This window comes from Delphinapterus leucas, chromosome 1, assembly GCF_059928025.1.
Source record: "Delphinapterus leucas isolate spDelLeu-1000000601 "Yukka" chromosome 1, BTC_Dleu_Yukka2, whole genome shotgun sequence".
NCBI lineage: Eukaryota > Metazoa > Chordata > Mammalia > Artiodactyla > Monodontidae > Delphinapterus > Delphinapterus leucas.
In genome coordinates, this window is record NC_143129.1 from 109884190 (window position 1) to 109909466 (window position 25277).

At 41.0% G+C, this 25277-nt stretch overlaps 1 protein-coding gene across 11 annotated transcripts in view; it reads left to right on the top strand.

The window, feature by feature from the left end:
- The window catches only part of TGFBR3 (transforming growth factor beta receptor 3), a 207769-nt gene that overhangs the window by 23221 nt on the left and 159271 nt on the right, over window positions 1-25277 (top strand). For all 11 annotated transcript variants that reach the window (XM_089919793.1, XM_089919731.1, XM_089919757.1 and 8 more), the window contains one exon: window positions 8875-9054. In XM_089919793.1, coding sequence (XP_089775919.1) covers window positions 8994-9054 — 61 coding nt within the window. In that variant the 5' untranslated portion in view covers window positions 8875-8993. The remainder of the gene's footprint in view (window positions 1-8874; window positions 9055-25277) is intronic.

Genomic DNA, 25277 nt, shown 5'->3' on the forward strand with positions numbered 1-25277 from the left:
GATCTTCCCGGACCAGGGCTTGAACCCATGTCTCCTGCATTGGCAGGCAGATTTTTAACCACTGCACCACCAGGGAAGTCCCAAAATGTGCTTAATTGTGATTAGCAAAATAGTCTGTTGCTGGAGTGTTTATTCTAAATTCATATATTTGCAGAATCCCTGCAAATATAAATAAAGATGTGAATCAAATATTTTAGTAAATTAGTACATATTGTACAAAATAGTCTATTGGAGGTCTAGAAGGTGCAGCTTCCCCAAAGACTTTTTTTTTGTTTTATTTTATTTTTATTTTTAAATTTTTTTCCCCAAAGCTTTTTTTAATGGCTTGGTGCTTGCTAGGGCCTGAGAATATTCAGCTGTGCTGACTTTGCTGGAATAATTGCAGGCTTGTGATTTAATAAGCCCTTCTGGTGATAGCTGATTCCTTTCTCTAGGCAGCTGGGTTAGTTTGGTGGCAGTGCCAGGCTGAGCTCCGCAGCCCCCAGGCTAAACCCCTGAAGCTAATTTGGGAATCATAAGGTAGAATTGAGGAGGGCCATGCAGCCAGATCCCTGTAACTTAACACCAGAGCTGTTGAGGCAGCAGCTTTACTACCCTTTGGGAACAGCATTGCAATATTAGGACTATCTTTAGGACTAATATCTTATATTAGGTTTGGAATCATTATTTTTTGGTGATGAAGGGAATTTTTGAAATTCTAGATGACAAAGTCTAATCCTAAAATTAATACAAACTTTGATGTAAACTGTTATTTTTTTTTCGCGGTACGCGGGCCTCTCACTGCTGTGGCCTCTCCCGTTGCGGAGCACAGGCTCCAGACGCGCAGGCTCAGCGGCTGTGGCTCATGGGCCCAGCCGCTCCTCGGCATGTGGGATCTTCCCGGACCGGGGCACGAACCCGTGTCCCCTGCATCGGCAGGCAGACTCTCAACCACTGCGTCACCAGGGAAGCCCCTAAACTGTTATTTATATTATCTTGTTACTGGTAGTTTGCTTGGTTTTTTTCCAAAGACTAGATGTATTTTAATCATAATAACTGCAATGACTGTTATTTTTAATAAAAAAATATACTGTGTGGGCCAGGTGTTGTTTTAGGTATCATGCCCATATTCTGTCTCATATATTACCATCAAAATATCATTACTATTTTACAGATGAGGGGGTGATGGAGGCTAAATGACTTGTCCAGTGTAAGACATCTGGGTAAGCCAGGTTTGGAACCCCAAAAATAGTTCCCTATTAATTCTAGCTTAAAATTATAAGCAACAGAAATCTTTGGATGCAGAAATATTAAATGTGAAAGGTAGTTCCTGGAATACTGCACGGGTGGGTAAAAAAATCTGTCCTACTTCCCTGGTGGCACAGTGGTTAAGAATCCACCTGCCAATGCAGGGGACACGGGTTCGAGCCCTGGTACGGGAAGATCCCACAGGCCGCGGAGCAACTAAGCCCGTGGGCCACAACTACTGATCCGGCGCTCTAGAGCCCACAAGCTGCAACTACTGAGCCCGTGTGTTACAGCTACTGAAGCCCACACGCCTAGAGCCCATGCTCTGCAACAAGAGAAGCTACCGCAGTGAGAAGTCCGTGCACTGCAAAGAAGAGTAGCCCCCGCTCGCTGCAACTAGAGAAAGCCTGGGCGCAGCAGTGACGACCTAACTCACCCCAAAATAAATAAATAAATAAATAAATAAATAAATAAATAAATCTGTCCTAGTTTGTGAACTTGAACAAAACCTGGTCTTCACAACCTTGTGAGATGTGTACATGCCCACCCTCCCCTTTTTGCTGTATTTTCCTTGGGCAGTGAGGTCTGCTGTGCTTGGGATAGACAGTGGGCTTTTAAGGACTGACTGAAGGTCAGCCCCAAGAAAACTAAGGATGCTGGGGCCAGAGATGTGTTGGTTATACTCTGTGTAACCAACAGGAGGGAGGGTGGGCCAGGCCCTAGGGGGGCAGGGGAGAGCAGAGCCCAGCTTCTCTGCACATCTTGTACCCTCTGTGCTTCCTGCCTTCCTTTACTGGGTCTTCATGTGGAATTCCTATCCACAAGTATAGGTAGTTCAAGAGTAATCCTTTTTTTTTCCCCTTCCACTGGCAGCCATGGAATATTGGGACTTTCTTAGGCTTCAGGATAATTCTCTTTGGTAGAGACAGCCGGCTAATGATAAGTAATGATAGCTTTTATGCTGTTATGTGTACAATTTCATTTGATTCTTGTAACGGCCCTGTGATGTAGGTAAGGTTAGTTTATTTTCTTACAAATGAAGAAACTGAGGCTCCATTCTGATCCAAACCACCTTTCTTATCTGACGTGCTGTCAGAGTCTTAACTGAACATCCAAGCACTCTGGGCTCTCTTCAGTCTCTTCTCCACATGGTACCCAGGGAAATTGTTATTTATTTTTAATTAAAAATTTTTTCAGTTTTATTGAGATAAATTCACACATAACATTGCATAAAATACAACATGTATTTGTATGTATGTATGTATTGAAAAATGATCACCACAGTAAGTTTAGTTAACATCGATTACCTCACATAGTTAATTTTTTTTTTAACTCATGTTAACATTTTTTTTTTTTTTGGCTGCATCATGCGGCATGTGGGGTCTTAGTTCCCCAACCAGAGATTGAACCTGTGCCCACTGCAGTGGAAGTATGGAGTCCTAACCACTGGACCACCAGGGAATTCCCTACTTGTGTTAACTTTTAAGATTTATTCTCTTAGCGACTTTAAAATATACAATACAGTATTGTTAACTATAGTCGTCATGTTGTACGTTACGCCCCCAGAACTTATTTATCTTATAACTGGAAGTCTGTACCTTTTGACCACCTTCACCTATTACTCCCACCCCTCACCCCCACCTCTGGCAACACCAATCTGTTCTCTGTTTCTAAGAGTTCAGTTTTTTAGATTCTACATATGTGTCCTATAGTATTTGCCTTTCTCTGACTGACTTATTTCTCTTAGCATAATGCCCACAAGGTCCATCTATGTTGTCGCAAATGGCAGGATTTCCTTCTTTTTTATGGCTGAGTAATATTCCATTGTGTACATACCACATTTACTTTATCCATTCATTCATCAGTGGACATTTAGGTTGTTTCCATGTCTTGGCTATGGTAAACAATGCTGCAGTGAACATGGGTTTGCAGATATCTCTTTAGCACAGTGATTTAACTTCCTTTAGATATATACCCAGATGTGGAATTGCTGGATGATATGGTAGTTCTATTTTTAATTTTTTGAGGAACCTCCATACTGTTTTCCATAGTCCCTATACCAGGGAAACTTTAAAAACGTAATCGGATCATTCCACTTTCCTGCTTAAACTCTTTCTTGAACCTGTTCCTCTCTTTTCCCTTTGGCTTTGCAGCCATGCTCCCTTCAGCATCAGTGACCTGTAATGTGTCCTCTACTGTAATGTCATCCTTCACTAGAGCTTTTAAATCTCTACTTATCCTTCAGGTTGTGGATACCTTTTCTTTAGGGCCCTTATCATAGTGTATAATTACATATTTGTGTTTATCCCACCACACTTTAAGCCCATGAGGGTAAAAGAATATGTCTCTCTTCATGGCCATTATATTCCCATTGCCTGGCATGAGTAAGCAATAAATAAAGATTTACTGAAGGGAGAAATGAAGCTCAGGGAATTAAATATCTTGCCTAATGTACTAAATGGTGTTACTTTTACTAGAATATAAGCACCATGAGGGCAGGATTTTTGGCTCCTTTTTTTTTTACTGCTATATCCTTGGTATCTTCAACAGTGCCTGGCTCCTAGTATTAAATATTTATTGAATATTGATTGTACTTAGATGCAATTCCAAAGATTTCTTATCCAAATCCAGGATTTTTCTCCTCTTTGTGCCAAATCTGTCTGAAAATGGGGATTTGGAAGTAGCTAGTTTCGCTGTGTAGTAGAGAAATCTGAGAGTTGCGACTCAGTAAGGTGGCTTTGCTCTCTCTGTGTACAAGTCTTAAAGGGCATCCAAATGTCATCAGACAAACAACAGTATCTGTTCTACATGTTGCACACCCCTATTTACAGGCTGCCAAGCTAGATACTGATGTCCTCCACCCTGCCTCTTTTCTAAATCCCCTGAATAACATGTTGAATATCCATCAGAACAATTCTTCTACCAGCTTTTATTTAACCATTTGCAGACTTAACAGTATACCTTTCTCAAAAAAATTCATTTAAATGATCAGACTAGAAACAACTTAATGATCTGCTAGAAAACCTTTTCATATTGAAGGTACCAGAAAATCAGGTGTTATTTACTATTTGAGTTTAGGGAATGGCCATTTTTTATTCCACTCATTATATCTCTGTCTTTAAGATCTTCACATTTGTTGAATATTTTCCTTGTTGGGGGCTAAACAGTCTTAGTGTTAAGATATGATTGTGCAAAGATTTGTGCTTCATCTTCACAGAACTTGAGTCATACAACATCACCAAGGATTGTTTATTTATTATAGCCGCCACCCACAGTCCTGAAGTCAAGCCACAGTTTGTGATCAGTAATGATTTGTGCAGAGTACATATGTCAACATGGAAGTACCAATGTCTGGTGGCAGCCATGGCAGGCTTCCCCCTCTCTTCGAAAAAAAATTCTGTTTCCAGAGATTGAGTATGGAGGGAGAGAAAATGGTTCCTAGTTTGTGGCAACAGACCTGGAACTGCAAGGTAGGGTGCTGGTCATGGAAAGACCTGGTTTCTAGTCTTGACTCTGCCCTGTTATTTGGGGCAAGTGCTGGGCTTGGAGTTTGGGCTCCTCTTCATCCATGAATCCTGTTGACTTCTTCTAACTTTAAAAGCTGTTCATGTTATCTTTAGCATGCTAATTCTTTTAATTGAGAAATTGATTGGCTGGAAGCTAATTTAAGTTCTGATTTTGAATAATCTCATGTTCATAGCCACTGCGTTAGCCATCTAAGGGGAAGTTAGCAATTTTTCTTGCTGGCTTTTAGCCTATTGCCAGACATCATTTCACCACATTTTTCCACTAAGATAGAGCAAGATTTTCTCTTTAAAAGACATCCTGGTCAACTCAGGGAATACTGTTCCCAACCAATTCCTTTTGAACATTAGTTTAACCCGTGATGGTTTTTGGGACTTGTTTGGGTAGCGGTTTTCAGCTTATCCTGGTCTTTCCCTGTGAATTCTGTTGGATCACTAGAGAATGTGGAGCAGCACACAGTTTAATGGCCTTAGAAATAGATACAGGGGAAATTAGAAGAATTAGTATCACATTCCTTTTTTTAAAAAATCCGTTAAAGTCCCTCTCAGAATTGTATTCTGTTCATTTGCGGATACTGTAAGTTCTGGTACCCTTTGAATGGAATACATTACTTTGAAATGTGGGTGAAATGACTACTACACAGTAGCCCCCAAATTGTTCATTCAAGATTTCAGAGTACCCTATTTCTATTCAAAAGGAAGAGTTTAGTTCTTAAAGTCCAAAGAGATACAGTGAGGTCAGAAAACCAGAGTGGCGAGTCCCTGGTCTTTGCAGACTGAGTGTGATATAACATCAGAGAAGGAGAAGAGTTTGTATTTCCCTAGTTTTATTCAAGATCTGCGACTTTTCCAAAGCCTTTGATCATCCTGCATTCTTCTAATTGGGGAACTGATCCCTAAGTCGTGTGTTAAGGTGCTGATGTATGCAAGTCTTGGCCAAAACTGGAGTTCCACTGAATGGAACGACATGCTTCCTTTTTTGATTCTCCTCCGCCTTAGGATCCTGTCACCACATTGGGAAGATTAGACAAAAATTCTGTGCAGTTTATTTTCTTTTTGAACAAGTTACATTATGGAGGGACTTTTAAGCTGAAAGAAGAAAAGCTCCCTCTTTGTTTGAAGCAGCAGTATGTAAGTTTCAACTTGTCTTGGACTTCCTTGGAGATGTTTTAAGATCCGGTGTAAACTTGCTGTGGTTTGCCTTTGGGCATCAAACTGTTTAGCTTGGCTCTATTGTATCTGTAATTGCTGCATTTTAATAATTACCCAATATTCTTGTCAGCAATTTGCAGTCTATATTTTTAATAGAACCGTTTGCCTTTCTTTTCCACAGGTTCATTCAGACCTGGTTTAAGCCCCAGATTAACGTGCACAGCTCCACAGAGCCTCTGCAGCTGCGGGCAGGGGGTGACACAAGCTCATTAAATATTCCCACAAGCCTCGTGCTGGTTATATAGATTGTGTGCACCATAAAAATCCTCTGGGAAGTCATCTTCTTCTGAAATCTCCTTACAGGGTTTTGCTTTATAAAAGTTGCCCTTAGCATTTGTTGAAATAGCGTATTCTTTTAGAGTTTTTCTTACTGATCCATTCAGGAACTCTAATTTAAAAAACATTTTAATTTAATTAATTAATTTATTTTTGGCTGTGTTGGGTCTTCGTTGCTGTGTGCGGGCTTTCTCTAGTTGCGGTGAGCGGGGGCTACTCTTCGTTGCGGTGCGCGGGCTTCTCATTGTGGTGGCTTCTCTTGGTGCAGAGCATGGGCTCTAGGTGCGCAGGCTCAGTAGTTGTGGCGCACAGGCTTCGTTGCTCCGCGCATGTGGGATCTTCCCGGACCGGGGCTCGAAACCATGTCCCCTGCATTGGCAGGCGGATTCTTAACCACTGCGCCACCAGGGAAGCCCAGGAAATCTAATTCTTTGAAGGGAAAAAAAATAGGGACAAATTCTCTTTGCTGTCATTGACTTTTAGGTTAACAGAGGAGACTTCCATTACATCTGAGGTGATGTGGAATTATGGTGACAGAAATGTTGGACTTAAAGGGAAGATTGAAGTCAATTTTATGGTGTCCAAAATTGTGTCTATAATTTAGTCAGTTTTTGAGATAAGACCATTGTGCCACCAATGGATTGTGCCTCAATTTGACTGGCAATTCTTTTCCCGTAGTGATTCCACTCTTTAGCTTATCTCCTTTTTGTGTCCATTGTAGTGTTTATTTAGCAGCAAACAAAAGACTAAACTGGTTTTCCAGCAGCTAAGAATTATGTCAATAATCACACCCTACTTTTTCCACTTTCTTGGTAAAAATATACCTCAAAGGGAATGGACAAGCATGATAATAATAGCTAACATTTATTCATTGCCTATTATGTGCTAGGCACTGTTGTAAGCAATGTATATATATTAACTCCTTTAATCCTCACAGCAGTCCATAGGATAGTTTCATGCATGAAGAGTATTCTGGTCAACATCACCCATTTGGTAGGTGGCAGAGTGGATCCACACTTAGGCAGACCTTTAACTGCCATCATAATCTATATTTACTCACACTAGGCTTTTAAAGTCACTGTCATACCAAGATTGAACTGCAGTGCCTCCTGCATATGTAATAGTTTAGTTTTAAAGCATATCTAAAAATTATTTTTGAAATTAGGACTTTATTGTTATTTCTGGGTAGGTAATACTTGTAAAACCCAAATGGGAGTTCAGTGAAAAGGTTCCTGCCCCCTCCCACCACTGTCCCCCAATCACCCTGTTTCTCTCCTTCTCAGGGGCCATTAGTGTTACTACTGCAGGGAACCATTTTAAATATCTTTCTCTTAACAATCGATGCAGTGAACTAAGACCATTTGATTAGAAACTCATTTTTCCATTGTTTTTATATTTTTCTACTGTATCTACAAGTGCCCAAACTGGCTTTGTCTTTAAAGGTAGCAAACTGGTTCTGGGGATGCAATTTTCTGGATGAGAGTAACAAGGCTGCAATCTCTAGCTCTTTGAAGTGGGTCCTAGAAACTCTGTGACCTTGCCTTGCCCAGGGCTTAGATCAGGCAGGGTCTTTATACTTTTTTCCAGTTGTTGGATAATTTTTTTCCCTGTTAACAGGAATCATGTCCTCACACAATGCCTGGAACATAGTAGGTGCTCTGTAAACATTTGTTGAATTGCAACTTCTATGGGCTGTGTCAGGCTCAACGAGATAAGGCTGGAAATACTTTGGAGTGTCTAAATGAGGTGATCTTTAGGGCCATAGGAGGATATTCCAGTTCAGCAAACCTTCACAAAACTCACCATTCAAGGCTCTGGATAGGAAAAGTTTAGAAAAGACCTTCTGGATCCTCTGCTCATGCAACCAGATAGTCTCAGATGGGGTTGAGAGACAGGGAGAGACATTTTTGCTTATTAAAATGTTGGTAAACAGTTGAAATAAGAATCTTGTCTTTTAATGGTTCTTTATTTTTTTCAGGCTGACTCTAAATGTGTTTCAATTTGATCCCTGTGATAACTCTGTCACTATAACATTAGATTGAGTTCTTTTTTTTAAAAAAAATTTATTGAAATATAGCTGATTTACAATGTTGTATTAATTTCTGCTGTACAGCAAAGTGATTCAGTTATACACATATATATTCTTTTTCACATTCTTTTCCATCATGGTTTATCACAGGATATTGAATATAGCTCCTTGTGCTATACAGTAGGACCTTGTTGTTTATCCATCCTATATATGATAGTTTGCATCTTAGATTGAGTTCTAATCAGAGTTGTTTGTGTTTTTTTTGCTGGCACTAGGGAGTTCATGTATCAAGTGTCACTGATTATTTTATAACTGATGATGTTATATTATAGGTGTACCTTGATTTTCTTCTATATTCTTGAAAATTTTATATAAAACCAAAGATTTAAAATGTCAAAACAGCATGTATTTGCAGAAGTATTTGCTATAAAATTCTTTATTAGGTAATTACCTCCCCTGCACCCCCAACATTTGCTTGAGTGCTGTCTAGGCACACAAGATAAATTTATCTTATACTTTTTAGAAATTCTTCATTTCACTTTGATGTGTATTTATCAAAAGAAATACCTGCATTAAGTTTTCTTCTTAAAATGTTTATTTTTATAGGCAATTTGAAAATTGGCAAGAAAGATTTTAAGGCCACTTCCAATTTGCAAAGATTATTTATAATCTGAAGAACTGCAGGCTGAGGTGACTGAACGGGACACACTTTTGGAGAAATAAAAATGGCTTCTCGTTGTGTGATTGCCATGTTTGCCCTGATGAGTTCCTGTTTAGCAACTGCAGGTAAGTTGCATAATATAAATTGCATGTTCATTATATTCTTTTGGATATATTTTTCTTCAGTCTCTTCAGTCTAGAAACATTTAGGACATGGGATATTTATATAAAACTTGAGTATTTGTGTTCTTCAAGGAAATAAAATATTTGACTACTCTACAGATACATAGTATATTTGCCCATGTTATATTTTACTAGACAAGTGCTAGACATTCTAATGTCAGTAACACAGATACCTAACTAACCTTCAGTGTTGAGGTGGCTAGAGAACAAATATGCGGTTTAATACCACTTAATTTTGTTACATGCATTGATTACATTTACTTTCTTGTCGTAAATAAGAATTTCAAGAAAGGCTTTTTGTTCTTTATTACAAAATAAATAGATCTTTTACATAGAGGTGACACTCCTAGCATAGGCTACTTAGGAAATATTTAATTTTGCCTATTTCAGGTAATTTTTAAAAAAGTAATTTTTAAAAAAGTACAGAGGGAATTCTCTGGCGTTCAGTGGTTAGGACTCTGTACTTTCATTGCCGAGGGCCCGGGTTGGGGGACTGGGATCCCACAAGCCACGTGGTACGACCAAAAACAAAACAAAACAAAACAAAATTAAAAAATTAAAAATGTACAGAAATACACTGTGCTTCCTAGAGGCCATCAGGATGGGAGCTCAGAGATGAGAAGAAGCAAATGATTTGGTTGGAACATTGTTGCTTAAATAAGAGTGTCAGATCTCCTAGGCAAGGTCTTAGTGTGGCAATCAGGGTTACTTAACAAATTTGGAAACTTAATTTGCTCTATTTTGTTATAATTTGCTTTGTGTCTCTTCTGTAATGGGCTACATAGAACTAATTTGTTGGGCCAGTTCTGGAAACTGGCTGGCCTCAAGAAGAAACACATTGACTTAAAAAATGATTAGCCTCTTGGTTTTAGCTGTTGAATTGCACATACAGATTACATGAGAGTGATAATAATAACCATGTATTGAGTGTGCACTGCAGCCAGGTACTGTGCTAAACAATTATAGCCTCTAACAATGAGCAAGGATATTCTTAGTTCATGAGCTCACTTAGTCACAACTCTGCTCTTCACCTCTGCGTTATACTGAAGGAGCGGGACCACCATTAATGCTCCAGTTGACTCAGACCAGGAGTCATATGCAGGCACAGACTGAGTGGAAGCCAGTTTGCAGAAACTGGTTTATGAGATTGGAAAGCAGAATGTCCTCCTTGTTGCAAATATCTTGAGAGAAAGTTGCTAGTTTTTTTTTGAATGCTGGTGTGTGAATTTGAACTGCCCGTTCTCTCTGTCAGCAGTTTCATTTTGTCTCATGATTGAAAAGTTATTTGCCTTTTAGCCCGTGTATTAAAACTTATCTTAATTAAAATCTCACTGAAAAGTAGTAGAAAGAAAAAAGAGAGAGAAACGGCTTGATGGAAAAATGTGCTGTTTTGATAACAAGATGTATAATTATACCTGGTGGGTTTGAGGCAGAATTTTCTGCTTTCATTGATGAAAAAACATAACTTAAGAAGGTACTTCATGGGAATGTGGTGAGTTTGGTGGTTCTGTATAGCCTTGATGTATTTGATAGTGAATCAGTTTTGCTTGAGACCTTCTTTCCTCTTTCCAGCCACTGGTAAAAATTTTTTTTGAGTTGCGTACACACTGAAAGCTTTGCTGAAGTGCACAGTAAGATTGGAGGCACAGCAGAATTACAGATTTTATAACAAACTGAGACAACTGATCAGTAGTACAGAGGTAGAGATGCTTTTTTGAACAAGCTGATGGGCCAAATGAATGAAGAAGGAGGGAGAAATGTTTTATATATAATACTGACATCCAGTAGCTTTCTGTATAGGCTCAGCATACTTTGCAAAATACTTTTTTGGGGCATTCTGCATGAACTGGATTTCAAGAAGATAGTAGAAGATAATATAATAATGAATATTTATAATAATTAATTAATTACTGTGTATCAGGCCCTGTTCAAAGTGCTTTAAATGTATTATCTTATTCCATCCTCACAACTCCCCTAAGAAATGTAGGTTCTTTGTTTATTCTCAGTTTATAGATGGGGAAACTGAAGCATAGACAGGTTAAGTAACTTCCTCAAGGTCATACAACTACTAAGTGGCAGATTTAACCATAAACCTACTGAGTCTAGGTCTACAGATTGAGCCTTTAATCTCTACACTATGAGGGAGTCTTGATCAGAAAGCTGTTTTAAAAAAATGATAATGGGTTTGCTGTGTGTCATCTGTGCCCTTTTGAAGCGTCAAGTAAATCACTTATTCACTGAGTCTCCGCTGAGTGCAAAGCACAGTACTAGTCACTTAGGGATATAGAAAGAAATGTAAGATTCATCCTTCTTTTGAGTTGCTTATACTTTAGTTCGGCATATAAAATATAACCATATAACCAAATAATCAATGCATGGTGAGGAAAAGCCAGAAGACCTCAGGGGGGTCAGGAGGGTGGATTAGAGCAGCTGGGGAGGGCTTTGTGGAAGCCTAGGTGTTGAGCTCTGTTTTGAAGACCAGGCAGAATCTAGAAAGCGAAAGGCATTGGGGTGAGCAGAGGGGAGAACAGGGCTTAGCACAGAACAGGGCAGTTAGGTGCTTGATGTTGTTTTAAAGAACGGATGACCCAGAGAACTGGTTGGGAATGTAGAGGAGGTCTGTTTGGAAGGAAGGATGGGGGTAGATTGTGGAGGACCTCAAATGTGAGAACAAGGCTGTGGATTTCATTCTGAGGTTTGGATTGTCTCTTCTTCCATCCCCCTGTAGCCAAAAGCATGCACTGTTTAATCTTAGAATTCAAACTGCAGCCTCCCAAAGTTAGACTGAGAATATGGCCTTCTTGGCTACAAAGGCAACAGTGCCTGGCACATAGGCTGACATTCAGCTAGGGCTCGCTCTCTGCCAGCTAATTTATTTTGTTTTTGTAAGAAAACCCTGTGAGGTGGTATTAGTATTACCATCACCATCTGCATTTTACTCACAAGGAAACTGGGACTCGGTAACTAATAAGTGGGCCTCCTGCGGTGGTCCAGCAGTAAAGAATCCGTCTTACAATGCAGTGGGTGCGGGTTTGATCCCTGGTCAGGGAACTAAGATCCCACATGCCGTGGGGCAACTAGGCCTGCATGCCACAACTACTGAGCCCACACGCCCTGGAGCCTGCGCACCGCAACCAGACAAGAGAAAACCCGAACACCACAGCTAGAGAGAAGCCTGCACACTACAACGAAGAGGCTGCGCCCTGCAACGAAAGATCCCGCGTGCCTCAATGAAGATCCCGCGTGACCAACTAAGACCTGACACAGCCAATAATGAGTAAATAAATAAATAATAAATCTTAAAAAAAAATACATTTTATAAAAAAAAATATCTAATAAGTGTCAGAGCAGGGACTTGAACTCAGGCAATTTGGCTCTAGACTCCAGCCCATCCACCGCTCCACTAGAGTGGAGACACTCCGTGGGTAATGAATGAGCCTCTTCCCTTGATTGATTCAATACCAGATGAGTAGCCACCAGTGAGACATCCTGGAACCAGATGAAACCCCTTTGGCCTCAGAAGAGACGTATGTAAGTCATCAGAATGGAAAGACCCTCAAGTAATGGGCCTTCTTTATTCGCGTTCTTCTTTCACTGACGGGGCTGTGGAGCTCTACTGTAGAGTTCTTGGCAGCAGAAGGGGTGAAGGCCTCCTTTAGACATGCGGCCAGGGAGAAGAGCACAGCGCCTAAAATGAGCCTGAGCTGGAACAGTAGTTGCCTGCGTGTGGGCCTTCAGTGAAAGCCTTCCTTCCCTGCTTGTGGCTGAGGGTGAAGGAGGCGGAGGCAGAAGCCACAGCCCAGGGTTAGTGGTTGCTTTGACAAAACTCATACTTTTCCTTCCCTCCCTTGTTCCTTGGTTATTGTACAGCATGTGGGGAGAGAGGGCCATGCTCTTGGTGAACGAGAACTGTGTAAGGACCATAATGCCTTCTGATTAGAAATTACCTTAGCTTTTTGGTGCCTTATCTTAGGTCCTGTCATGTATCTAAGAAAAGTGGGAAGTTATAAAGGTAAATGCTTGCTCCTGTGGGCTTAAGGCTCACTAAGTTTTCACTTTAAAAACTGTTCTGCTACACATCTTTAAAAAGTATTAACGGCTGCCTCTGAGGCTTGCCAGAGTTAGGTAGGGCTGTGTTCCCAGGAGCCTTAATAATGAGAAAAAGAGGCACGTATGGAGAATTCAGGGAAAACAATTTGGTAGGAGGGGATGGACTTGTCTGTGCCCTACTGGTCCCTTGTGTCAGGCCAAAGGGGTGCTGCTGAGGGGAGCTCTGCAGAAATGCTGCTGGCCTCCGTGCTGGCCGGTGTTGATGGCTTGGCTGTCTCCCTCATTCCGTGGTTTCCATTTGGTGCCTAGGTGTATGCTTTTGGATGCTTGCCTATGACCCGCACACGCATTTATTTCTATTGAACAAACTCATTTCTTTTTATCTTTATTCCAGGATGTACCTGGAATTCCAGGTACAGTCCACAGGAAAACAGAGATGTTTTTAGTTGGAGCTATTTTCCTGCTAAGAAAGCTCTGAACTCTTCGGGTCCGTAGGACAGCAAGCAGAGACACTAGCTGGTTAATACGTGGTTTGGAATGGAACAAGCTGGCAGCCTTGAGGGGAGGCTAAACATAATAATATCATTTTCTTTTTATTGTTTCCAAAATGCTTTCATGTCTAGTGTTTCATTTGATTCTCCTAGCAGTCCCTGGGTGATTCTCCTAGCAGTCCCTGGGTGGGCAGGGTTGTTTTCTTCATTTATGGAATGGGAGTAAGGGGCTTTAGAGAAAGTAAGCAATTTAGAAAGCTGGTCTGCCTCTTGATCGAACCGAACCCAGCACACTTCTGCAGATGAACCGCACTGTTGAGTCTTAGTGCGCCCCTCAGCACCTCTTGAAACAATGCAGCCAGGTGCTCTGCTGGGTACTTTGCACGAATCAGTTCATTTAATCCTTACAGAAACCCAGTGAGGTAGGTATTCATCATTATCGCTGTTTTTGTAATTATTACTACTGCCACCACCCCTACCATTATTATTATACTAATTTTACAAATGATGAAACTGAGGCTTAGAGAAGAAAAATGTCATATATAGTGAGAGACAAATTTTTAAAAAAGTTAAAACGGTCCTTTAGGTAATAATAGTCATACGATGAGTAAGTGGCAGCATGGCAGCAGACCCAGAGTTCATGTTCTTTCCGTTGTGCTGCCCAAAGGGAGCTGGCACTCTCTCTCTCTTGGATTTGAGATCAATGGTCTGAGGACCGCAGAGGTGGTTCTGCCATAGTTTCCCTGCTCTGCCAACTGAGGGATCAGAGGCTGTAACTCATAATGGCAGAAAGGGAGGGAGGGTGCCGGTGGGAGCTGCCACCAGGGAATGTAAAGGGTAGAGGAGGAATAGACTTGAAGGCTCAAAGCAAATTCAAAAGGATCTTCTCTTGCTAACCCCTAAGTCTTTGGACACAACTAGTTGATTTGGTCTCTGATTATTATTGTTTATAGGTGGTTATTATAACCGCTTTTGTGTTTAATTCCACTTTTGGATACATAGGCAAAAGATATTGTCAGTTGTGATGCCAGCTATCACCAGGGTGCCAACTTTCTATTTATTTTAAAACAAAGTAATGTTATTAAAAGTCCCAGAGTGAATACCGTGGCCTGCATTTTAGGTAGTGATCTCTTTGGGGGGACCATGCACACCCTAGCACGATGAGGTCCCTGCCTCCCTTTCTTTAGTTTTGCAGAGAAACAACACACACACACAAACACACACACACACACGAGTTGGGGCCGTTAGCTGTAGTCAAGAAAAATATGAGTTCATTTCTCAAAGATTACCTTGCCCTGCATATTCCACCCACAGAAGTGGAATATGATATGATATCAAATAAAAGGCCTTTTCCTTTTTCATTTGCAAGGAGAATAGATAGTTGGGTAAGCAGATGTTCATATAGTATGAGAAAGATATTTACTAAGAGTGTGTGTAAGATTATACATAGATTTGATGTCAGACAGGTCCACAGAACCCAGGTTTCTCTCTCCTTTGCATCCTTATCCTAGACTGTATAATTGCCATCCAGCTTTCTGAATTGTTGATTTATTTGGGTTGTTTTAGGGTACCAATGATGGGGCATTTTTGTAAACACTGATCAACTTTTACATCAGGACAGAGCTATCTGTATGTGACCACATAGCTGTTTAATTGCTCAGGGCTTATACTCTCACACACTGTGGATTTGGGACATTAGACTTTCTTAGCTTGTTTGCTTTGATAACTAAACCTTCCTACTCTGGGACCACCTTGAATCATTGCTAGAGCTCTGAACTCCAAGTGCTGGTTTTGGAAGTGTTGTAGGAACAAGGCGGGTTCCAGGAAGTGTTTCACTGTGGTGCCTTCTCTCAGGACCGGCCCTGCACATGGGGGCCTCAAGGCATGGAACAGTTTGCCTGTCTTGGAAGATTGGCCTGGCCGGCACTGCATCCACGTGAACCGCTGACTTTCATTCTCTTTAAAACATTCTCTGCCAGAGTGGCCTAAAATAGATTTATCCTGAAGTCCCATATAATCATAGTTTTGTTCTCTGAGAGGACATTGTAAATCAGGCAGAATTCTAGAAGGCTTAAAAATGCACTTGCTCTCAGAATGTTCCTTCCAAGGACTAGGCAGCAGGTGCTCTGGGGACTGAGGCCCAGCTATTCTCCTGTCCTATCCTGCCAACTCTTAGAAATCTTAAGGAAAAAAAACAAACAAACAAAAACACTAGAGTAGAATGTGGAAAATCTTACTGCCTTCAGAGGAAAATATTGATTAAAAAAAAAAAAGTTATTCTCTCTGTGGGCAATGAAGGGAACCATATAGTGATAAGTGGTATAGTTATGGCAAAAGGAAAAAGTTCCAATAAGACTGCTCTGAGTTCTTTGTGTTGCTTCCCTTTGTCCTCACGTGCCTGAATAACTTAGTCCTGGTCTGGATGATAGATGAGCCATTAGTAGTAACACCTCCCTTCCTCCCTACCCTCCTGCCTCATCCGGAAAGATGCTCAGGTAGCAAAGGCCTCAGGAGAGAGCAGAGCACCTGCTTCTGGAGTCAGTTGCTTCTCTGTTGCTGCTCTGTTGCTTCCAGTGGTGCCAGAGCTGCTCCTGCGATGAGCTGTTCCAGCGGGACGCATCTGTGTGGCCCACTTTAGCATTTCGTTGCTGCTTGGTAAAACAAAATGCCACATAGCTCCCACCTGCCCCTTTCTTTTTTTAGACGAAGGAACCATTTATCATTTCACCGTTTCTTTCAGCTTTTAAATACTGCTATGTTTAGGTGGGAGGTTGTAGTCTGGTGAATTAGCTTTGGGTGCATACCAGGTCTCAGGTAGTTTGCTAGCTTCTGTGGCACAGAAAGGGGATACTTTGGAGTTAGTGCAAATAATGAGTTTTTTCCACCTTCTAACATGGTTGTTTCCTAAAGTGTTGATTGATTTATTCAGCAAGCATCTACTGAGCACTCTAGACACTCTTCCAGGTGTTGGAGATACAGCAGTGAACAAAACAGACAAAAATTCTTGTGCACCTGAAGCTTACATTCTAGTGAAGAGAGAGAGAGACCAGAAACAAAAAATTATGCATATTTTAGCAGGTTCAGTGGAGAAGAAGCAACAGGGCTAGGAATTACTCCTGGGGAAGTACAATATAAAGTAAGGTGATCAGGGAGGGCCTCACTGGGAAGATGACATTTGAATGAAGATTTGAAGGAGGTGAGCTAAGTGGATATCTGGGGAAATGAGGACACCAGGCAGAAGGAAAAGCACGTGCAAAGGTCCTGAGGTGGGAGCTTGTCTGAAGTGCCCAAGTCCTAGTAAACAGGCCAGGTGGCTGCTGGAGTGAAGAGTCAGAGGGTTACCTGGGGGACAGGTGTAGGGCTGCATATAGCCTTGTAGGCCATTGTTAAATTTTTACTCTGAGTGAGAAGAGCCATTGGAGAGTTTGAGCAGCAGAATGGTGTGATCTGAAGGATATTGTAACAAGATTACTCTGGCTGCAGTGTTGAGAATAGACTGTTGGGTTATGGTGCATTTAGGGATACTGGCTGGTGGCTATTGTAATAATTGAGGCAAGAGATGATGGTGGCCAGAATCAGATTTTAGAGGCAAGACCCTTGGGAATGAAATGCTTATGAAATTAAGAATGATTTTATGGTTTTCTTTCAATTTGCTCCTTTTGAGGAGGAGATTATAAAGACAGATATATCAGTGGAATACTATGCCATAACTTAATAGTAAAGATAATTACTTCTATGTAACAGTAAAAACTGTATCTTAAAACACAGAACAACCTCCCAAACTGTCTAAAGAAAATCTCTTTGCGCTGTGAATGACTGACCTTGAAAAATCACTGTCTTAAAAGCCTGGACCCTCTCTTCCTAATTTACCTACTGTCCTGATTTCCAAGTCTCATCCTTTTCATTCCCCATGTGGTCTGTTTTTCAGGATTATGGATTTTGAGGGTTTTACCACCTTTTGCAAAATTGCTTCTCATAGCAAAATTAGCGTTTCAGAGAAATACAGTTGCATCCAGCTTTACATAGTAAATAAGCATGTTGTGTGTAAACTCATTTTTATAAATTAAATTACATATTAGGTGTGAGCAAGGAGCTGAATACTTACAGTAAACTTTATTTTGTAGAGCAAGTAATTACTTTAAAATATGTTTTATAGTATGGGTATTCATATTGCTTTTGCCTGAGAGTGGTATACCCATTTTGCTTTTGGAGTTGGAAGTTAAAAACAGGCAGACATTAGACCAGTGCTTTCTAAACTTTAATGTGCGTACGAATCACCTGGGGGTCTTGTTAACATGCAGATTCAGTTTTCATGGGGTAACAAACTGCATATATTTTTTTACCATTGAATTATATGTGTTATTTTTTTAAATTAATTACTCAATTCATTTTTTTTTTTTTTTTGTGGTACACGGGCCTCTCACTGTTGTGGCCTCTCCCGTTGCAGAGTGCAGTCTCCAGACGCGCAGGCTCAGTGGCCATGGCTCATGGGCCCAGCCGCTCCGCAGCATGTGGGATCTTCCCAGATGGGGAGACGAACCTGCATCCCCTGCATCGGCAGGCAGACTCCCAACCACTGCGCCACCAGGGAAGCCCTCAATGCATATTTTTTTTTAACAGGCCCATATGATGTTGATGCTGCTGGTCTGAGGACCACATTTGACAGCATAGATCATCTGTTTTCTCTATGCACAAATTGTAACACAGAACCTGCAAACACCTTCTAGAAAAAGTCTTACTGTCATTAAGGGAGCTTGGTTTTAGCATGCCTTTGAAACAGCTACCTTGAAAACCTTTCAGTGAACTCATTTGGGTCAGAAGGATCCATGTGCTGGAAGGGAGATTGGTTTGAAGGAGTGAGGTCCACAGACACCTTTAGCTCTCCAACTGTAGGTGTGGTGCACCTGCAAATACCAGGTGCATCTTTATTGGCTGGGGCCACACCTTGAAATAATGGCTGTAGCTATAAGAAGAAGGAATTTTCCCTCAGTTCTTCCTTTCACGTGCCTCTTTTGCCTTTTCCCATTTCTTGCCTCGTGACTTAGTAGGTAATGGGGACACTGGTGCAGGCAGCTGTGGCTGAGGAGACTCTAGGTAATGCGGGATGGTACCAGCTGACTGGATAACAGGGGGAGTTGAGGTAGGTTAACAAGGGTGTTAAAAAAAAATCCGGAATGTTAAGTGGGGCACACCCCATTTCTGCTGGAGCCGTTCTAGTATTTTTTTTAAATTAATTAATTAATTAATTTATGGCTGTGTTGGGTCTTCGTTTCTGTGTGAGGGCTTTCTCTAGTTGTGGCAAGCGGGGGCCACTCTTCATCGCGGTGCGCGGGCCTCTCACTATTGCGGCCTCTCTTGTTGCGGAGCACAGGCTCCAGACGCGCAGGCTCAGTAATTGTGGCTCACGGGCCCAGTTGCTCTGCGGCATGTGGGATCCTCCCAGACCAGGGCTCGAACCCGTGTCTGCTGCATTGGCAGGCAGATTCTCAACCACTGCGCCACCAGGGAAGCCCCGCCGTTCTAGTTTTTAGCTCTGGCTTCCTCACTGGTTCCTATTTTATTCCTGTAATCAGATTCTAGGCTAGACCTTTAAAAAAATTAACAATTTACAGAAGGGAAAAAACTCCCCAAAGTTGTTATTGATATTTTTTAAGCATCAACATCATATTTATTAAAAATTGGGATAAGACACTGTGAAGATTTAACCTCTGTGCCTGAAAAGTTGTCTTTTAAAATAACTTATTTATTTTGCCCCTGAGTAGTTTGTAAAATTTTCTGATTTGCTTTCTCAGATCTCATCACTGTCATCATAGGAGTGGTAGGGGGTGGGTTTTGGGGTGGGTGGGCAGCGATAAGCAGCTTAAGTTTTGCCCTGGAGCTCTCCACAAGCCCCAGGTGGTGGTCCTTCTGTTTTTGAAACTGGAACAGAAAAGTCCAGAGGAATGCAACAACATTTTTACTTCTTGCCCCCCTGCTAGCTTTTTTCTAGGCCTCCCAAAAATGTGTTTATCTTGCTGGCCATGCATGTAGAGCAGCCTGGAATTCTGTGTGGCATTAGATAGTAAAAAAAACCGAAAGATTTCTCACATGACTGAGGTTATGGGAGTGGGAAATCTTGGATTATGCAGGACTCTTTGATTGAAAGAAGGGAATTTTGGGACAAGATTTATTCTAATATTTAGTTTTTAAAACTATTATTCATCCCCCCCTCTTTTAAAAAATTAAAACCAGTCTTTTGGGGGATGGAGGTATGGAGGTGTGGAGGTGTGGATTAGAAGCAATATAAAACTTTTAAGTATCAAATTAAGAATTTCCACTCATTAGAAGAAAAAAATGTCTTTAGGGTGAAAGAATAATTTGAACTTTAAGAGCCTGATAATGATATAATTTGAGAGCAGGGTCTGGCATATTGTGGAGGACCCTAAGGGCCTGACCCCAGCAGCCCCCCACTTTGTCACCCCAGGATCGTTTCCAGGATGGCTTCACTGTCAACAACCAGGTCTCAGCCTGGCCCTCTTGGGTGCCTGGGGAGTCTGTGTCCTCTGGTTTGCCACGTTTAATGAGCTCTGGAAATACGTTATCAAAGGCTGTCTGGCAATGTTTCATTAATGGTATGGGGTGAATTCAAAAGCACTAATTAATTGTTTTAGATCATTTGCAAAGCCCATGCTGAAAAACCTAATGACTGTAGGAGAAAGTTGGCAGAGAGGCTGTTCAGAGATTAGCCTGGACCTTACCCAGCTCAATTGCCTTTTGGAGTTGGGCCAAGAGGGGAGTTGTTTTTCTTTTTGGAGAAGTGCTTGTGGTCACATTGTTCCCTAAATTCCCAGTTTACTGCTCCAGGCTCGTGGCTGATGGAGCTCATATGGACCTTGCAGAGCTAGGGAGCCCAAAGAGCATCTTCTAGAAGTTTTTTGTTTTGTTTTGTTTTGTGAGTAAAACACAATTACTTAACATTCATTAACTAAATAAATACTTCCCAACGGTCTCTTCTTGGAGGGAGGAAAGGGAGCTCTAGTTTATTATGAAACAGTTTAGGTTCCAAGTGTTAACTGTTCAAAAGGTACTAGGATCAGGCCTTAAGTAGTTTTTTTTTTCTTCCTCTTAAAATAAAACAAATCAGATTCCTCATTTCCTCTGTTTGGCCGGCCCAGGGCAGCAAACTGCTACTGCGTTTGGAAAATGGTGTTCAAAAATCTCAGTTTGAAATCAAGTGCACACAGTATAAGTTCAGAGCATACTGTATGTATGAAGGATTAAAAATAGACTTGCATCATTTTGTTACATTTGACATATGTTATAGAATAATACCTTGAATTAGCTCAATCTGATGAATTATAGAAAAATAATGGAAGTCCTTGCCCCTTAAAGATGAGAGATATTTGAGGCTTGTTGAGCCAAGCGCCAGTTCTGGTGACTCTGAGAGCAGTGTAGGCAGTTGAAAATGAAAGCAGAGAAGAGTATTTCAGACTTATCTCAGAGCCAGTCAAGTGTTCTGTAAGGGAGCTCTCTTCTAAGCAACATATAGCTTTGTTGGAAAACATTTATCCAGAAATCTGACAATTCCTGGGCCTGGGCCTGGCCCTGCCTCCTACTGACAGGCCTCAGTGTCTTTTCCCCGTCCTTCTGGGCTTGAGCTGCTTGTGAGTAAGTAGTTACGTATGAATCCGAGGCCAAATTGTACTTTATTAACATGATTCAGGAGAAAAGAATTCTAATGAAAAATTTCAGAGGACTGTGCTGAGCTATTTCATGATAATGTCAGATCTTCCTGAACTCAAGAAGGCCCAAGAACATCTATTATTTCTGTTTATTCCTCAACTTGGAATCTATTGGAAAAAACTTACATGCAAACCTCAGGAGAGTATGTGCTGGTTGAGGAATTTATTCCTGCGTGCACAGCGGCTCTGTTTACTCTGTGTGAGGCTGGCCATCCTGAGGTTCCAGGAAACCTGCTTCCTCCTCAGCCAGCAAGCATGGAGTAGCAACTTTGACTTTTAACCCTTTCTGCAGATGGTCCCCAGGCAGCTTGATGGAGTTGATCTCAGAGCTGTGAGGAATCGTAAAAGATATTTTTAAAGTTGGGAATGAAGCCTTTGAATGAATAAATGACTGTGATTTTTCTTTGCTGCTTTATTTTTTTCCACCTCATTACACTTTTATTTTAGAAAGTAATTCTGTGCCACAATGTCAAGACTTGCTGGTATATCCCAGTTAAGTTGTAAGATACCATGAGTAATGTTACTACTAATAGTTAAAGTGCTGACTTTAAAGAGTGATTTTTCTTTAAAAAGACAAGATTCAAGTTTACCCTAACCATGGTTATTTGCATTTAAATATATCTGAGTGAGAGAGAGAGAGAGGTTAGGATTGCCGTCGATAGAATGAAAAGAGTGGTACATATATACAATGGAATATTACTCAGCCATAAAAAGGAACGAAATTGGGTCATTTGTAGAGACGTGGATGGATCTAGAGACTGTCATACAGAGTGAAGTAAGTCAGAAGGAGAAAAACAAACATTTCATATTAACGCATATATGTGGAACCTAGAAAAATGGTACAGATGAACCGGTTTGCAGGGCAGAGACACAGATGTAGAGAACAAACGTATGGACACCAAGGGGGGAAAATGGCGGGGGTGGTGGTGGTAGTGGGATGAATTGGGAGATTGGGATTGACATATATACACTAATATGTATAAAATAGGTAACTAATAAGAACCTGCTGTATAAAAAATAAAATTCAAAAAAAAAAGAATGAAAAGAACACAGAATCTGTAGCATGTAATATCTGTTTTGCCATCCATGAACATGGTACACCCCTCAATTTAAGTTTTCTTTAATTTCTTTCAGTACTCCTTGGAGTTTTCAGGAATTTATTTTGAAGACTGTAGTGTGTCCAAATGTGAACAATGTTCATTATGCATGTCTGTTTCATTAGAATTAGGTTTGAGAACCTCTGTTTTAGAGATAATAATTCTATCTTCTTTAAACTACCCTTGATTAACAGTGATAAAAATTAATACTCCCTCTGGCCATCTGGAGAGTGAACTCAGTCACAGATAACTAAGGCCTTCTGCTAAAGAGAGTTATTGGCCTGGTGGCTTTGCTCTAAGTTGTAGGAACTCAGAGCTCAGTGTGTACTATAAGAAATATGTCCTTTAGCTGAGGCTTAAACTGGTGTTGCTGAGCAGGGGAAGCCATCGCATCTCTTCAGTATGGTAAAGTGAGCACTCTTGTTCCTTTGGACAGCCTCAGAACCCAAAGATTGAAAATTGTGCCCTTTTGCCAGGCCCTTGGGTTTTCCCAGCAGAAATTTATTTTGGGACTTGTAACTAAAGGATTTTGTAGAGATTTTACCCTCCAAATGTGAGCAATACCTAAGGATTCCTGTTACACTTTTATGTAGGAAAAGTAATTCTCTACCACAATGTCTAGTCTTAACAGAGATGTATTAAAGTCAGAGAGTCAGGATCTTACGGTAGTTGTGACCATGGGCTTTGGATTCAGACACAGCTTCAGGCCCAGGCTTTGCTATTTGCAGGCTGCATGACCATAGCTTCAGTATCCTCATATATAAAATAGAGATATTGATTATATCCACTGCACTGTGTTCTTGTGAGGAATATAAATGAGATAATGCATGTAAATCAGAGGGTCATGTTTATTTAAACAAAACTATTGAAAATGGTGTTCTTTGAAAAATATGAGCATGTTGAACATATTTATCCAGTCTTTTAAGTTGGAAGTCTATTGCTTAGGCATATTTTTAGTGCGAAAATCAGATCTGATCCTGAAATCCAGTGTTGCAGACAAGACAGACTCTATCAATGCCCAGTTTCTTTATTTTCCATATGTTCTGCTTAAAGCAGTACAGTGGGACTGATGAAGTTGGGAGGAGGTTGTGAATAAAAAGTTTTCTTCTTTTGTTTTCTGTATTGAAGATTTGAATTTGAGTCCCAAATTTACGATTTTCAGAGCTTCTGTTGCCTTATCTATAGATTATTGCTAATTATACTTATTCTGTTGATTTTTATGAGAATTAAATAACATGTAAAGCAGCCAGCAGTTTATGGCACATAGTAGGTCTTCAAAAAGTTATTCCTTATTTAGAGAATCTGCGTGTTTAGAAAAAGAAAGAGAGCTAGAACAAACGTAGCAAGGGCAGAATGAGTTTGCTGTTTAGCTCTGTGCTCCCAGCAGAGAAAAGGCAGGTCAGGGTATTTTTCTGGGAGATGGCTGATTTGCTATTGGCTGAACCAGGGCTCAGGTGGCTTTGAAATGAAAAGAACTAAATCTGGGGCCTGGATAGAAAAGACCTTATTCCTCTTGAGGAAGTAGCTTGGCCTTTAGCTGGAAGTTGGAGGGTAAGCCTGAAACTTCAAGAAAGGTGGTAGTGGCACTGAGGATTATGCCTGGCTGAGGACAGGAGAACTTGGAAACAATGGAGTGAGACCACCTATCGGCAATTTTCCTCATCTGTGGTGGTACCCCTGGGCTCAGTCCCACCCTAACTACCTTATTTAAAATTGTAATCCCTCTCAACCCCTGGTATTCCCATTCTTATAATCTTGTTTTATGTTTTCCCTTGTAGCACTTATCTCCTTAAAACAAGTTTATGATTTATTTTGTTTATTACTTGTCTTCCTCCACAAAACTGTAAGCTCCACAGAAGTCAGGTTGGTTTGCTTTTGCTCTGGTATAGCTCTTCCATCTATATGAAAATTCACAAGTAGAGGAGTTTCTATGTTTTTGTTTGACCCTTCTTGAATGTGACTCTTGTGGTAGAGCATGGGGACAGTTCACTGGTAAATCCCTGGTCTCCAGCACATAGTGGGTGCTTAATATTTATTGAATAAATCGCTAATTGTAACTCTTGTTCATAAAGTACAATAAAGTGAAACAACTTTGCTAAAATAATAAATCTCAAGGCTACTCCATGAAGAGCGGGTGAGGGTCACTGTCTTTTCAGATAAAACAGTGTCTGAGTGACATGTGGGCATCTATTTAAAGACAGATACTCGATCTGTCACTAGATTGTTATGAGTCTTTGACGGCAAGAAGCTGTTCTTTCTTTTTTTCTTATATAAATTTATTTGTTTTATTTATTTATTTTTGGCTGCGTTGGGTCGTCATTGCTGTGCACGGGCTTTCTCTAGTTGCGGTGAGCTGGGGCTACTCTTATTTGCAGTGCACGGGCTTCTCATTGCGGTGGCTTCTCTTGTTGAGGAGCCTGGGCTCTAGGCATCCAGGCTTCAGTAGTTGTGGCTCATGGGCTCTAGAGCGCAGGCTCAGTAGTTGTGGCACATGGGCTTAGTTGCTCCGTGTCATGTGGGATCTTCCCGGACAAGGGCTCGAACCTGTGTCCCCTGCATTGGCAGGAGGATTCTTAACCACTGCGCCACCAGGGAAGCCCCAAGATGCTGTTGTTTCTTGGGAAACATTCTATGAAACTTAGCATAGGGACTTCCCTGGCAGTCCAGTGGTTAAGACTTCGCCTTCCAGTGCAGGGGGTGCGGGTTCAATCCCTGGTCGGGGAGCTAAAATCCCACATGCCTCATGGCCAAAAAACCAAAACATAAAACAGAAGGAATATTGCAACAAATTCAATAAAGACTTAAAA